General features: G+C 33.8%; 1 protein-coding gene across 4 annotated transcripts in view; it reads left to right on the plus strand.

Moving 5' to 3' along the window:
- EML5 (EMAP like 5) overlaps positions 1–16,175 on the plus strand; it is a 160,773-nt gene that overhangs the window by 30,377 nt on the left and 114,221 nt on the right. For all 4 annotated transcript variants that reach the window (XM_060003358.1, XM_060003357.1, XM_060003356.1 and 1 more), the window contains exons 2-6: positions 1,514–1,673; positions 10,095–10,193; positions 12,012–12,080; positions 13,492–13,677; positions 15,586–15,721. In XM_060003358.1, coding sequence (XP_059859341.1) covers positions 1,514–1,673; positions 10,095–10,193; positions 12,012–12,080; positions 13,492–13,677; positions 15,586–15,721 — 650 coding nt within the window. The remainder of the gene's footprint in view (positions 1–1,513; positions 1,674–10,094; positions 10,194–12,011; positions 12,081–13,491; positions 13,678–15,585; positions 15,722–16,175) is intronic.

The raw sequence follows: 16,175 nt of genomic DNA on the forward strand, positions 1-16,175 counted from the left end.
CTTAACATTTCTTTAATGGTATTGTGTAGTTTTTAGTATATAAGTCTTGTACCTTTTTGTTTAATTTATTCCTAAGTGTTTCGTTCTTCTTGATGCTGTTATAAGTGGAATTGTTTTCTTGATTTAATTTTCAGATTGTTGCTAGTGTATAGAAATACAATTTGTATTTTTATATTGATCTTATGTCCTTCAGCCTTGCTGAACTCATTTATTAGCTCTCCTTGGGATTTATTCTGTTGTTGTTTGTGGATTCCTTAGGGTTTCCTATGTATGAGATTATGTCATTTGCAAGTAGAGATAGTTTTACTTCTCTCTTTTATTTCTTTTCCTTGCCTAATTGTCCTGGCTAAAATATCCAGTATCATGTTGAAGGGAAGTGGCAAGAGCTGACATCCTTGTCTTGTTTCTGTACTTATAGTGGGAACTTTCAGGCTTTCACAATTAAATGTGATATTAGCTGTGCATTTTCATAGATGCCCTTTCAGGTTGAGGAAATTCTCTTCAATTCCTAGTTTGTTGTGTTTTTTACTATGAAAGAGGTTAGATTTTTGTCAAATGCTTTTTCTGCATCTATTGAGATGAACATGTGTGGGGGTTTGGGTGTTATTATTAACATGATATACTTATTACATTGGTTGATTTTAATATGTTGAACCAACCTTCCATTCCTGCTTACCTTTTCTCTCCATAATTTCTCACTTAGTATTCCCTGACTTGATGATACCACTCCAGGCCATCCAGATGCCCAAGCCAAAAACCCAAGAGTCATCTTAGACTGTTCCCTTTCTGTTACTCTGTACATCAAACCTGTTAATTCTGTTTTAATGCCCTCCTAACTTTTCCCTCTTTCAGTTCATCTTCCACCCTGATGCTCGGAGTGATTTTTTTTTTCTCCCAAAGGAGAATTTGATCATCTAAATATACTTGTGGAATAATTTATCAAGGAGAAATTTATATTCATTGCTTGCCTTCTACTGATGTACATAAACCATTACCAACTATTTGGTCTTTGTCTTGTTTTTAAAGACTTACAGACTACTTTCTGTGAATTATGGGTGACCTTTCTGTTTTTTTAAATGGGATTTGTAATTTAATATTAATGTTATAATAGGAGGGCTACTCAGTGCTATTTTTGGACACTAACATTTGGTCTAACTTTATACAATAAAAGAGTAAATGGGAGAGAGGGCTTGAAACAGATGAGATGAATACCAGATGAGAAGTTGGCACGTGGTAGGGTTGCTACTGATTCATTGCTGTGGTTCAGTTGACTACTTGTGAGAATTCTTTTTTTGAAAAGTTTACACACACTATATCATATTACAAGATTATGAAGTCTATCATAATTGTTTATTACATATACCACTGAAGTAGTAACTCTTAAGATTGATTTTTATGGAAGTTATTTTAAGGCCAAATTATTTTAAGTAAATAAGTAACTAAAGTCTAATTTTCACATTGATATAACAGCTCTGTAAGCAGTTTTAAATCTGTTTATTTATTTATTTTGCAGCCTTGCATTGCATCCTGAACGAGTATTGGTGGCAACAGGACAAGTTGGGAAAGAGCCTTATATCTGTGTTTGGGATTCATACACTGTGCAGACCATATCAGTTCTAAAGGATGTTCATACACATGGTATAGCTTGCTTAGCATTTGACTTAGATGGACAGGTATGTGATAATTTTTTTTCTTTTTGTAAACTGTGTTTTTAAAGTGTATACTATAAGAAATTATTATAAATCTGTAAATATTAAATTGGAAAGCATTTGACAAAAAGCATTTATTCAAGGTGGAGGTGGGTAGAGGGGGTGGGTGGTAGATATATATAAGAAAAATAAGAATAATAATGAGTTTTTATTTCATTGTATCAAGAACTTTTCAGTTGAATTAATTACTACTATTAGAGCCAAAGTGATTCTGACTCGGTGGAACATTACCTGGTTGTTCTTGAAAATTTTACATGTAACTCTTTTCCACGTATTATATGTTAATAGGAAAGATGGAAGATATTTTAGGAAAATTCACTTTCTCTAAGTAGAGCTGTAAACATTTTAATTTTTAGTTATTTTAAAGGTTTCTATTAAAATTATTATTTTTTTTTTTGCGGTACGCGGGCCTCTCACTGTTGTGGAGCACAGGCTCTGGACGCGCAGGCTCAGCAGCCATGGCTCACGGGCCTAGCCGCTCCGCAGCATGTGGGATCTTCCCAGACTGGGGCACAAACCCGTGTCCCCTGCATCGGCAGGCAGACTCCCAACCACTGTGCCACCAGGGGAGCCCAAAATTATATTTTTAATTGAAAATAATGCAGTTTTTATAATATGAGCTATTTTATATAAAATCAAAGTTCATAACAAAAGGTGTAATCTTTGTTCCACTTACTAATCAATTTGCAAATTATTATTTACTTCTAGTCATCGATTTTTAAAAAATTAAGCCAACAGCTCTTTTGTGGTGCTTTCATGGAACTTGTTGTACCTAAAACATATTTAAGAAGTGATAAGAAGTTGGGTTTTGCAGCTTTAGTTAACTTATAGTCTTTAAAAGTTTTATAGTGAAATTAGACTTTAAAAATTATTTTAACTTTTAGAAGAATTTTGGTTGTCTGCTTTTTAATTCTTAAAATTAATTTTGTAGATCTATATTTTACAGAAACAGATTACGTTTTGTTCTAGTCACTTGAAAATGACAGCCAGTAGATGTTTTATTTTCAACTCTGAGAAATAGCTTCTTTGAGTAGCATAGATTAATATACCTTCTGTTTAGAGTCCGGTAAGAGATCTATAAAGATGTAACTCGAACCTCTCATTTGGGGAAAAAATGTGTTTCTAGGTTTAGAACCACTGTGTAGCAGTGATTGGCAATTCCAGAACCTTAATTCATTTCCCATTTTTCTGTTATTTTTCAAGTCCCTTAATGTCCTCATATCAAAATTTCATTTTCCTTTTTAAAAGGAAGAGAATAACACTCTTTGCTTACTTCACAGGAAATTATATTTTATGAAACAAACCAACAAAGTTGTTTTTTAGAATTATTTACCAAAGGTATTATGATATCCACAATGGTTTAACTATAAATGTCTGTATACTTTAAATATAGATGTTTTCTTCTTAATTTTAAAATTGCCCTTTCTAAATGCAGTGTATTGCATGGCTGAGGAAATTCTCTTACATACAAGGAGAAATCATGCCCATGGCTTTTACTAGTTGAAGCTTTAAATTTTGCTTACTTTAAGCAACATATAAGAAAAGTCTTGGGTACATGCATTTGATTTTCACAGATCTTCATAAGAATGTGCTACTTTAAAATGTAAGCTTATAAAAAACATAATAGCTAAAAGTTATTGAGCACATACTAAGTGCCAGACATTGTGCTAAGCCTACATTATCTCATTTAATCCTCACAACAGCCCTATGAAATAGATATTATTATTATCTCTATTTTACAGATAAAGAAACTGAGACTTAGAGAGGTTAAATAACTTGCCCCAGGTTACACAGCTAGTAAATGGAGCCAGAGCGGGAACCCAGGTCAGTCACACTCCAAAGCTCATGTTTTTAACCGCAATGCTCTACTGCTTCCCAAACATGGAACTTAGGAGGTGGTTGTTTATATTTCAGAAGGAATTCATCCATCTTAAGTACAGTTAAAACTTGTAAGGAACTGCTGCCAATTGAAGATTAAGTTAAGAGTATTTCTGAAATTATGTTAATGAAAGATGCTTTAGTTAAGAAATATATTTGGGAACATATCTATTTATTCACTAATATCTGTAAACTGTTTATGAAATACCAATTAGGAAATACTGTATAATTTTTGCATTTTCTACTAGATTTGAAACTGTAAATGATCAGTTAAGGTTTATCCAATGAATGAGTCTCCCTGTTGGTAGTATGCTGAATTTTCTTTCCCCAGAGGGTTTCTTCTAAATGGATTGACTATCCATGCTAATACTGGAAGTCTGCCTCATTGAGAATAATTAGGGCATGAAAAGGCTATATAAATCCACATCAAACAGAGATTAAAATTTCATAGTAAATGGTAGAGAGGGGTAGGAGGAGGAGAATTTGATACTTTATCTTGAAAACACAATGATAATTTATAAAAACACATTCCCATATTTAACAAAATCTAAGTTATAGTTAAAACTCTGCTAATTTATAGAATGAACTAAGAATAAAATGTTAATTTTTTAGCCTAACTTTGTCGATTATATGCTGGTACATGATTATGAAGAGTCGTATTTGCAAAAATATTAAAGGAGTTCACTGATTTTTCCAAGGACCTTTTAGTAATCTCTTGATATCTAGACATATCTCAAGTGCCTATTGTATTAGTTTCGAGTTTTCATCTCTTCCATTGCTCTGCCAGATCCTCATTTCTGATGGCTTTCTTTATGAATTGACCAATATTTACTACATTAAGTCCTGGATATTTTGCAAAATTTGTGATTTTTACTTTGTAACATTTGTAACAACTAGTCCTCACTTAATAAATACTGAGATCACAAGGACCCCCCCACCCCCATATTAGAATCTTTTACGTTTGTCTATTATTTGAATATGTTTCACACTTGCAGGAACTCATGGAATTCGTCTAGTTGTGCCTATTAAGATACTTTTCTCATTTGAGTATTTAGTGTGCTAGAACTTTTTAATAAATACAGTTGACCTTTGAACAACACAGGGGTTAATCCGCATATAACTTGTAGTCGGCCCTCCGTATTCACGGTTCCTCTACGTCTGTGGATTCAACCAACTGTGAACCTGTAGTACTGTAGTATTTACTGTTGGAAAATATATGTGTGTAAGGGGACCCAGGAAGTTCAAATCTATGTTGTTCAAGGTCAGCTATACTTGCGGTTTAATTAATGGACACAACCAAGATTTTGTTTGGGAATAGGATCAGGGAGGAATTTGGGAAGCTGGATAGAGCCTTCTTTATCTGGTTTTCTTTCTCCCTATCTGACTGTTAGTTCTTAGTTATCTTGAAAGGAGCTGTTCCTTCTGTCTGCTTCTTAAATGTCAGTGTTCCTAGGAGTCTGTAGCCTTCCTTTCCCCAGCCCCCCTCACTTCACTTATTCTCTTTAGGTGATTACTAGATCCATGACTTTAACTCCTGTGTCAGTTAACAGTGGCCTCAGCTTCTCTCCTCACCTCCATATACTCTCCTTGAATGTCGTATAGATATACCATTTATTACATGTTTAAAACTGAGTTCTCTCTTTATTCTAACTCATTAAAAAACAAAGCTCATTCTTTCTCCTGTTTCTGGCCTACCTCTCCAGTCTTGTCTCCTGCCACTTCCCCATTGGCAACTCCTCCCCTCAGCCACACCAAAGTACTAGCTCTTTCCTGAAAGCACCATGAGCTGTCTGATCTTGGTATCCTTTGGCCTTAAGTGAATTTTCTCTTATTTTTCTACCCGACTGTCTCTATCTTCTAAGATATGGTTCCAGCATTGCTTTCACTGGAAAACTTTCTTTATGCTCTTCCTCACCTGTGAGAAAGGATGATGAAGTAAAAAATGATAGAAAGCTAAGAGAGTGGGTAGTATTTGCTTAGTTATTTTTATCTTTTCCTCTCTGCTGTTACTTAACCTGTTGTTAGGGAGGTTGATTTTGGCCATGATATGTTTATCAGGGCTACAGAGGAAGTGCTCCCAGGTCTATTTTGTTACTGCCTGTGCAGAGCCAGATGCTCTGGGGCTCTATTGAGGTACATGGAGTTTTAAAGCTTTTGACCAGTTGTGGTTCACTTTGTGTGTGATGAACTTAGCCAGAGAGAAGAGGCATTGATAGAAAGGGCAGTGCCTCTCTGACTGTTCCTCACTTTATACGTGTCTTGTGAATTTTAATCTCTACATAGTATACTATAGCGAGAGGTAGATATCTTTGTTTTAGCTAGATATTTGCTGATTACTCTCTAGTTCCCAAATATTAAAGACTCTTAGGAGGAGCAAATCATCTCCTCTAGTTCATTTGGACTCTCTGCAAGTGTGACTTCATGGAGAGCCAGATACAAAATATATTCTGTATCTTTTTATGCAAGCCATTCATTCTACCCATTTGGGGACTTAGATAGTAATTTTACTATGTGGAAACTTTCTAGCTAGGTACTAAATGACATTTCTCATTCAGATGGGTGAAGGGCATGGGTTCTTAAAGTTAATTATGGTTATGGGAACATAATAATAATGATGATGATAACAAACGTTTATATAATTATGCCAAGCACTCTTCTAATTCCTTTATATATGTTAACCCTATGAGGTTTTTTTTCATTATCCCTATTTAGGCGGTGAGGAACCTAAGGTACAGAGAGGCTAAATAACTGCCCAAGGTCATCCAGTTAGTGAGAGATGGAGCTGGTATTTAAACCTAGGCAGTCTGGTACCAGAATCTGTGCTGTAAACCAGAGATTGGCAAAACTTTCTACAACATGTCAGATAGTAAATATTTTAAGCTTTTGAGCTATGCAGTCTCAGCTACTCCAGTAGCTGGAGTCACAGCTAATCCAGTTCTGCATTGTAGTGTGAAAGCAGTCATAGACACCTTATAAAGGAATAGGTGTGGCTGTGTTCCAGTAGAACTTTATTTACGAAAAGCAGGGTACAGACCTGAGGGTTATAATTTGCCTACCCCTGCTTCTAAACCAGTGCTTTTCAAAGTACGTGTTGTGGGTGGGTCCTTGTGATTTCTTCTTTAACTCTGCGGTTACTTAGAATTGTACTGATAGTTGCCAGATATTTGGAGGACTTTCTGCACAACTTTCTGTTATTCTGATTTCATTCTGTCTTTGTCAGAGAACATGCTCTGTATTTTAATTTTTAAAAATTTGTTTAGGCTTATTTTGTAATTCACAATTTTGTGATCTTCATGAGGTTTCCTGTGCACTTTGAAAAAATACGGGAAAATATGTATTCTGCTATTTCTTTTTTCTCCTTCTGTTTATTGTGCTATTGTTGTCATTCATTTTACTTCTTTCATTTTCATTCATTTTACATGCTTTGTAAACTCCATTATAACTGTTGTGATTTCTCCTTAAACAGTTAGTTTTCAAAGAAAATTAAAAGTAAGAAAAGTCTTATTTACATATTTACCATTTGGGTACTCTTCATTGATATGTGTAAATTAAGTCTCTCTTTGGTATCATTTTCCTTCTGCCTGAAGAAACTTCTGGTATCATATCTTATAGTGCTGATTTGTTGATGAATTTTCTCATCTTTTGTTTATTTGAAAAAGACTTAATTTTGACCCAGTTTTCAAAAGATATTTTTGGTAAGTATATAATTCTGTGTTGACTTTTTTCCCCCTCAGCACTTTAGAGAGGTTATTCATTGTCATCTGATATGCATAGCTTCAGATGAGAAGCCCAGGATTATTTTTAAATCTTTGTCCTTACACACCAAAATTCTCTCTCTTATTTGGCCACTTTTAAGGTTTTTCTCTTTAGCACTGGTTTCAACAGTTTGATGCCCATGTGTGTGGATGTGTTTTTTCTGTGTGTGTGATTTATCCTGCTTGAAGTTTATCGAGCGTCTCAGATTTGTGGGTTTATGTTTTTTATCAAATTGAGAAAGTTTTGGCCATTATTTCTTCAGTTTTGTTTTTCTTTTCTTCCATCTTTCTTCTCCTTTTAGAATCACAATTACCTGTACGTTAGACCCCTTGAAATTTTTCTAAAGGTAACTGAGGCTCTGTTACTTTGTTCCCTTTTTCCTTCTGTGCTTTATTTTTGATAGTTTCTGTTGCTGTGTCTTCAAGTTCATTTATTTTTTCTTCATTTTCTTCATTTTCATTCATTTTTCTTCATGCTGGTAATCCTTTGGAGTGAATTTTCATTTCAGATAATTTAACATTTATATTTAAAGTTCAACATGTTTTTCTTTTATATCTTCCATTTCTCTTTTTATTCTTTATGTGTTTGTTTTAAAATAATTCTGGAGCATCTTGAACATTTCCATCTTAACAGCCAATATCTTCTAATTTTAATCATTTCTGTGATTCTTGGGTCTGTTTCTATTAACTGATTTTTCTCCTGGTTATTGGTCACATTTTCCTCTTTTTTAACATGTTCAGTAATTTTTTTTATTGGATGCTGGACATTGTGTATATTACATTCTGAATGCTGGATTTTGTTGTATCCCTTTAAAGCATGTTGGACATTGTTTTTGTAGGTAGCTAAGTTCCTTGTCGATCAGTTTGGTCCTTTTGAAAAGCTTGCTTTCAAGCTTTTTTTGGTCAAGGCTAGAGTAGCTTTTCCTCTAGGACCACTGGTTTAACTTCACTACTATGGTGTGACCCTCCTGGAATCTCTACTGAATACACGGTGAATTCGAGGATATACCTCCATTCTTGCTATTGGGAATTTGAGTGATCCTGACCCTTTATGATCTCTGGGAATTGTTTGGCTTTAGCTCCCCAGTAATTGTTCTTTGCATGGCCTCATGGATTTCACCTTATACATGCAAGAACTGGTGTTCTCAAGGGGACCCATAAACAGATTTTCTAGAGTTCTTTTTCTGCTCTGCAAATTCTAGCCATCTTGGCCTCTCTGAACTTCAGGCTCTGTCTTCTCAAATCAGCAAGTCTTCTGGGCTCTGTTTGGCTTCCACCTTTCTGTGCTATAGTCTGGAAAATGCCACCTAAATGAAGGCTGGGGCAATTGCAGAACTTACCTTGTTTGCTTCCCCCTCATTCACGGTTTACAGTGCTTCACTTCCTGTTAAGAATGTCCAAAAATATTTGTTTTATATATTTTGTACAGTTTTCTAGTTGTTTATGGCAGGGGGGCAAGTTCAGACCCTAATACTCCTTCATGACCAAAGGCCATCTTTCATGTTTCCTAACCTCTCTCATACTTCTCATCTCACTGTCCCCTCTTTTCAGCTCAGTCTCTTCATCTCCCTCTAATCTCCTATATAACTCTTCCACTGAGGTATTTTTTTCTTTTTTCCACTGAATTTTTAATTTCATTTATTTTTCACTTCTAGAAATTGTTTGCTTCCTTAAATTTGCTGGGATACTTTTTATGGTCTCCCATTCTTGTCTCATATGAAGATATTTTGAAGCCTTAATTTTATTTCTCTACTCATATTAAGCTTATTTTATATTATCTGATAATTCCAATGTCTGATACTTTTCAAGACTGATTGTTCTGTTTCTGGTGACTTGCTGATTCTCACTCATGGTCCCTTATTCCCTCTGGTTATTGGGTGTGGGGGTTGTTTGTTTTATTTTTTATTGACTTGCTACTTGTAGGAATTCTTCGAGGGATGGATTGATGTATCAGTCCTCCATATAGGATTTATATTTGCCTGTGCCACATAGTTGAAAATGCTTGAAAACTCTGCAACCCTTAGGACCACTCTGAATGAAATTTTTCATTTGAAGGATTCATGATTCATGTGGACATAGGCCCTACAACCATGTGAAGGTTGTTTGTGGCTACATATTTTCAGGAGGATTTTTTTCCCCTTCATGCATCACTGCCCCTTTCTTTGAAAAGGGATGGTTTCTTGTTCTCCCTTAGTCTGAGGAGTTACTGCTTTAGTCAAATGTCTGCAATTCAAATCCCTACCTTGGGCAGGCCCTAAACTTTATCTCCTATTCCTCTTTAGCCTGAAGAACAAAAATTAGGCTTACCAGGAGTTAGCTGATACCTTTAGAGTAAAGTGGGTATAGGAGCTCTCTTACTTCCAGGATTCCCATAGGAAATCACTTTGTTTTTGTTCTCAGATTTCTTAATTCCTTGACAGCTCAACAGTGCATTTAAAAAGATGTTTTTTCATTTTATCTAGCATTTTTAGTTTTTGGCAGGAGAGATGTTTAGGGTGTTCTGTCAATCCTACTGTTAGAAATGGAAGTCTTTCTTCTGTTTCTCATATGAAGAACTACACATATATGCAAATATGAACAAGATGAAATACATCCAGCCTTTCTCTATGAGGTCTATAAAATATAAGTGTGTAAGTTTTGATGTTTATAATACCCATGAGTAGAATTTGTTTGCCATTTATAATTTGGTTCCTTTTTTATTTGTTTACTTTTTTATTCCCCCTGCTCCCTGGTCTTCTTGGACATAATTCAGCGCTTGGTTTCAGTTGGACTTGATTCAAAGAATGCAGTTTGCGTTTGGGATTGGAAAAGAGGAAAAATGTTATCTATGGCTCCAGGTCACACAGATAGAGTAAGTATTCTCCTTTGGAGTTTCTAATGGGTACTGCGTGGGAAAAAGCCAGAGAAGAGTCAGGAGATTTTATGTTTCTGTGTTTTGTTACTGCCAGTTGCTCATGTGTAATTTAAAATTTTAAATGCAGTTATAAATACTCATAAAATTTTAGAATGCGTATATGTATTGTGGTACTCAAAAACATGACTTGATATGTATAGTTTTAGCATAAAACCTTTAACCCAGTGTTTGCTTTGGCAAAAATGATGAGTTTTAAGTTATTCAAACCTAAATTTAAAAATTGAATGGTTCATGCCTAGGCTCTATTTATTATTCAGTTTGATTTATCACATACGCATCATAGTTAAGGTGAATACTGTTGCACATATGAATTTGAAATTATGTTAGAGACCTAACATTTTTCACTTTGGAAACTTGTTAAAAATACATTCCTTATTCCAAGTTGTATGAAATTAATATAACGAATACTTTGTCTTAAACTCTTTAAAATGTGTGATTTTTTTGGTGTATCTGCTGTATTCTGCTATCTGGTAGTCTTTACCATGTTTCTTTGACACCTGTCTGCATAATCACCTAACCTGAACCAACACAGGAGCTACAGTCGTTGATTCTATTTGGGGAAAATCTATGAATCTGTAAAAATTGTATAAAAAATTTTAATGTATTTGCATTTTGGAAAATAAACTTGGTTTTCAGCAGATTCTCAGAGGGGCCTGTTATACGCAAACACGATTTAGATAATTATTAAAGTGTTAGGTACATTTTATTAGACAGTTGTGTATTCTGACTTACTTAGATCAAAGCATTTCACACATTAGTACTTTGGACTTAGTAAGTAGACTGATTACTATGAAAAATGGTACTGTCATTGGAATTTTTGAAAAGTATTTTTGTGGTTAGTATTTTAAAGGTGCATCAGTATGTTTTTCATTTAATCTGTATATTAAATGTATGGTGAGTTGTTAAATGTTAATTTATAAGATGTATTCTTTCTTCATTATCACTAAAGACTATCACTTGGTAAATTTTTAGAGGTAGTAAGCATATTAGGTGATTATGCAGGCAGATATCAAAGAAACATGGTAAAGACTACCAGATAGCAGAATTGTTTTTTATCTGTTATGAGATTATTTTTCAAATATTAATTTTTCTTTCATTTATCTTTAAGTATATATTTAATGCATATTTTATTTCAGCTGGGTTTTTTCTTGTTTGATTTTGTAACAAAAATTGTTTGTGTGTATTTATAATTTATGGAACCTTAGAAAAAAATGAAGCCTGGGGATCTCCAAAATGTAAGTTAGTTTTGTTTGACCCATAAACAATTTAAAAAAACTGAAAACTAGAAACAGAATTTTTACTGTGAAATAAATGTTTGGATCTTTTATGTAAGTAATTCTGTGTGATAGAAAGCTACAAAAATGTTCTCTATTTCTGGCTGTATAAGTGTTGTGTATGTTCTCTTAATTATCTTTCCTCTTTAGAAATTATGCACTTACCTGCCTCATTCCCTGTTTCTGTTGAATCATTCTTGTTATTTATAGACCAAATTTTTTTTAAAAATTAGAAAGAGATGTTAATTTCCATTCCACTAGTAGTTTCATATGGTTCATAGAAACTAAGAAATAGTTTTTATTCCTTATCATTTGCATACTTTATTTCTCATAGGATCTTGAAGTGTAGGGTTCTGATTATTATTTATTGAGGAATATTGTTTTATGATATGTAGGGTTTGGGGCTATTTGGGCTTTTGGACAGGATTCTTAAATGATTCTGGAAATAAGTATTTTAACCATGAATCTGATTTGTTTACAGATATTTGATATTTCTTGGGATGTGTACCAGCCAAATAAACTGGTCAGCTGTGGTGTAAAACATATCAAGGTACTAGAAGGGTCTTGCTTTATAATAGTCATGATTACTTATTCTCTGCCACTAAGCACACATCACACTACAATTTAGGATATATACACACACACACACACACACACACACACACACAACGTGCGTGGGTGTATATATATATATATATATATATATAGAGAGAGAGAGAGAGAGAGAGAGAGAGAGAGAGAGGGACAGAGTGAGAGAGAGACAGAGAGAAACAGAGGTGGATGAAAAAGAGATTAGTATGTTGCTCTCTGATATTTTCAAAGCTGAGCAGTTCCTTTACTTGTAAAGCTTAAAAATAAGAAAGATACACATTTGGAATGATTTGTTCATTTTTGGAAGAAGATAGGGAAGTCAAACATAAATCTTCATGATGAGGGTTTTTGTTCTTTTATGTGGATTCAGGTAAAGTTAATGTTTGCAGAAAGAAAGAAATGAATATGGGGCAGGGCAGGAGTATACACATTAGATAGTTCTGCATAAAGAATTTAGGCCCAGAGAATAAGTTCAACTTTATAATAAGTAAATTGCCACTTAAAGTAATATGATTTATTAATATTATGTACTTAAAAGATCTTACCTGATCTTCAAGATCTTATTCTAAGACCTAAAGATCTAAGTTTAAAATCTGAAGCCTTAAAGAACTAAAAATGATCACTTATCCATTCAAATAGCTAATGAATGCTTTAATCAATGTATGATTTTTAAATTTAAAAATCTCCGTGATTTCTGTGCATAAGTATAGCTGGTTCTCTTCCTTTCAGTAAGTCCCAATTTCAGTCTATTTTTTTCTTCTAAATTAGTGATTCTCAATTTTGGCTGCATATTAAAATCACCTGGGGGAAATTAATGACGCAATATACCTGAACCCCCCACTGAAATAAATTGAGACAGAATCTCTGGAGAGTGAAGCCCAGCTATCCAAATGATTTTGATGCTCAGCAGGAGTTAAGAACCATTGTTCTAGAATCCACATCAGTGCTGTCCCATAGAGTAACCACTAGTTAGATGTGGCTCTTGAGCGTTTGAAATGTGACTGCCAGTGCGACTGAAGAAATGAACATTAGCTTCATTTTCATTGCTAACCCTTCCCAACTTTTTAATCTGTCTAAAAGATTATGTAGTTTTTTTTCCAGAAACCTAAGGGAAACACAGCCTATTTTTAAAATAGTTTAGTTCAACCCCCCCTTATTACAGTAAGGATTGAAACAGTGATTTATCTGCTATAACATAGCTAATGACAACACTAAGATGAGGATGTGAACATTGAACGCTATTGTATCATAAGGGAGTTTCTTAGGTAATTTCTAGTCTGCTGCTCTAATATAGCATCAAAGTATTGGAAATGTTTTTGGTTATATTATGAGCATTCTTTGGTAATTCGATTATACTATGTACTTTTTAGTTCTGGAGTTTATGTGGAAATGCTCTGACCCCAAAACGAGGGGTCTTTGGTAAGACTGGTGACCTTCAGACAATATTGTGCCTGGCCTGTGCAAGGGATGAATTAACATATTCTGGTGCACTCAATGGGGATATATATGTTTGGAAAGGAATTAATCTTATACGAACAATACAAGGAGCTCATACTGTAAGTATATTTAAATATTTTAAATACTTTTAGGTATTAATTACTTACCTTCCTGTCTTAGAACAAAAGGTTCCATAATATAGCAGACTTTCTGTTCAATTCAGTAACTTGAAAACTACTATTACAATTGAATTAATTTGTTTTTGTGTTCAAGATTTCAATGAAGAAACATTATGCAATTAAATTAGTATAATTATTATTTTGTTCAAACCATTGCTTTAGTATGGTGTCTTTTTCATTGTTGAAAAAAAATTTGTTAAATTTAACCTAAAAGTATCCTAGATTAACCACATTAGAATAAAGCTAGTGCTTTTGTAGCCAATTTACCAGTGGGAAATTTGGGGATAGCTCTAGGATAAAATTAACTTTTTAATTTTAATATCATTGATTCATTAAGTGAGTGGCAAAGGAATTTAATTTTTGTACTTCATGAGATTTTCATATAAATAAGTTATCAGGAAAAAAAAGCTGTTGTTAAAGCCTTTTAGTGTTTAGTCCCTTTTAGGGACTTGCCTGGCTGTCCCAGGTTCGATCTCTGGTCGGGGAACTAAGATCCCGCATGCCATGCGGTATGGCCAAAAAAAGTTTTAAAAACAAACAAACAAAAACCTTTCAGTGTTTTTTGATTTGGGCTTTTTTAGCAGTTGAGTCCCTCACATAGTGAGGGGAGCTAGAGAGCACAGAGCTGCCATATTGGTAGCAGGACAATCTCAAGTAGAAAAGTGATACATATATTAATATGAATCACTATTCAATATATATTACATATTAAGTATATTAAAGAACCACTTAGAGCAGGACTTGCTTTAAGCAAAATGCCTAAAGACCAGAAATAGCAGATTCTAACAAAGGTTGTGGCAATTCACATTTTTACCATCAATATATAAAAATACCAGTTTCTTCCTCATACTCATCAGCAGAGGTTGTGTCCACTCTTGGAAATTTTTGCTTGTCTTCTGGGTGAAAAATAATAACTATTTGTTTTAGTTTGCTTTCCTGTCTATTTGTGAAATTTCATGTATTTATTGACTAGAGTTGACCCTTGAATAACATGGGTTTGAACTACAAGGGTCCACTTGTATGCAAATTATTTTCAATAGCAAATACTGTAGTACTACACAATTTGTGGTTGGTTGAATCCATGGATACCGCAGAACTTGCAGATATGGAGAACCTTGGATGTGGAGGTCCAATTCTAAGTTTTACTAGAATTTTCGACTACACAAAGGTCGGCACCCCTAACACCCGCATTGTTCAAGGGTCAGCTGTACTTGAATTTCCTTTTCTGTTAATTGGCTTTTCTTATCCTGTACTCTTTTTTTGTTACTGTTGTTGTTGGATTTTCTTTCCTTTATTCATTTGTTCATATTCAATATTATTATTCAATATTATTCATATTCAATATTATTCATATTAGGGATATTAACCTTTTGACAGTCATATACAATGCAAATATTTCCCCAGTTTGTTTTTTTACGATATCTTTTCTCATATGAAAAATTGAAAATTTTTCCTTTATGCCTTGGTGGGTAACCTGCCACGCTTAAAAAAAGTTCTCTCACAGCCCAAAGTTACGTAAGTGTTCTGACTCTTCTAATATATTTGTTTCATTTTTTACGTTTAGAATTTGGTCTTCATGTTTTTGTTTTTGTGTAATTCATTTCTATATATGGTATAAGGTTTAACTGAATTTTCTTTTATGTTATGCCCATCTCATTAAATACCACCTTGGTCACATATTGAGTTCCTATATATGCATAGATTTGTTTCTAGATTATCCTTTATGTTTCTGATGTATTTGATTATTCCTATGCCATATAAAAAATTTTTAAGTGGATTTCTACCATCATATATAGTGTATTTTCTTAAAAAGTATATATTGTTAAATTATTTTATTCCCTCTTCTAGGCGGGAATTTTTAGCATGAATGCTTGTGAAGAAGGCTTTGCTACTGGTGGCAGAGATGGCTGTATTCGTCTTTGGGATTTAACTTTTAAACCAATAACTGTGATTGATCTCAGGGAGACAGACCAGGGGTACAAAGGTAATAGCAAAACAAATATCTCATTACTAGGCAAATTCTAAATATACCAAGGTTGTTGGTTTCTTTCAGTAAACTTAAAAGTATGTTTTGTAAAATAAATAAGACATATTTGCCCCTTCATACTATATACATTTTAATTAAAATCCTTCTGCTGAAGAGGAGAAATTTTGCCTGAAGACCATCTATGTTTAGTGTTATGACAGAGGTTCTTTTCATGTCTAATGCCTGTTATAATGGAACCTACAGAGAGATGTGATAGGTACTTACTTTGGTAACCTTAAATTTTGAAAATATTTTACTATTAGAACGCTAAATATAACTGTTTAGCAAATAAACTGTTGAAAATAGTGTGTTGAGAGCTAGGGGAACTTTTGTTTAGGATTATTTAATTTCATGTATATGTGTTTTTCCTTCATCCAAATTTGTCAGCGATCAGGAGATAATTTTTTCTTTG

Source organism: Delphinus delphis, chromosome 2 (assembly GCF_949987515.2).
Source record: "Delphinus delphis chromosome 2, mDelDel1.2, whole genome shotgun sequence".
NCBI lineage: Eukaryota > Metazoa > Chordata > Mammalia > Artiodactyla > Delphinidae > Delphinus > Delphinus delphis.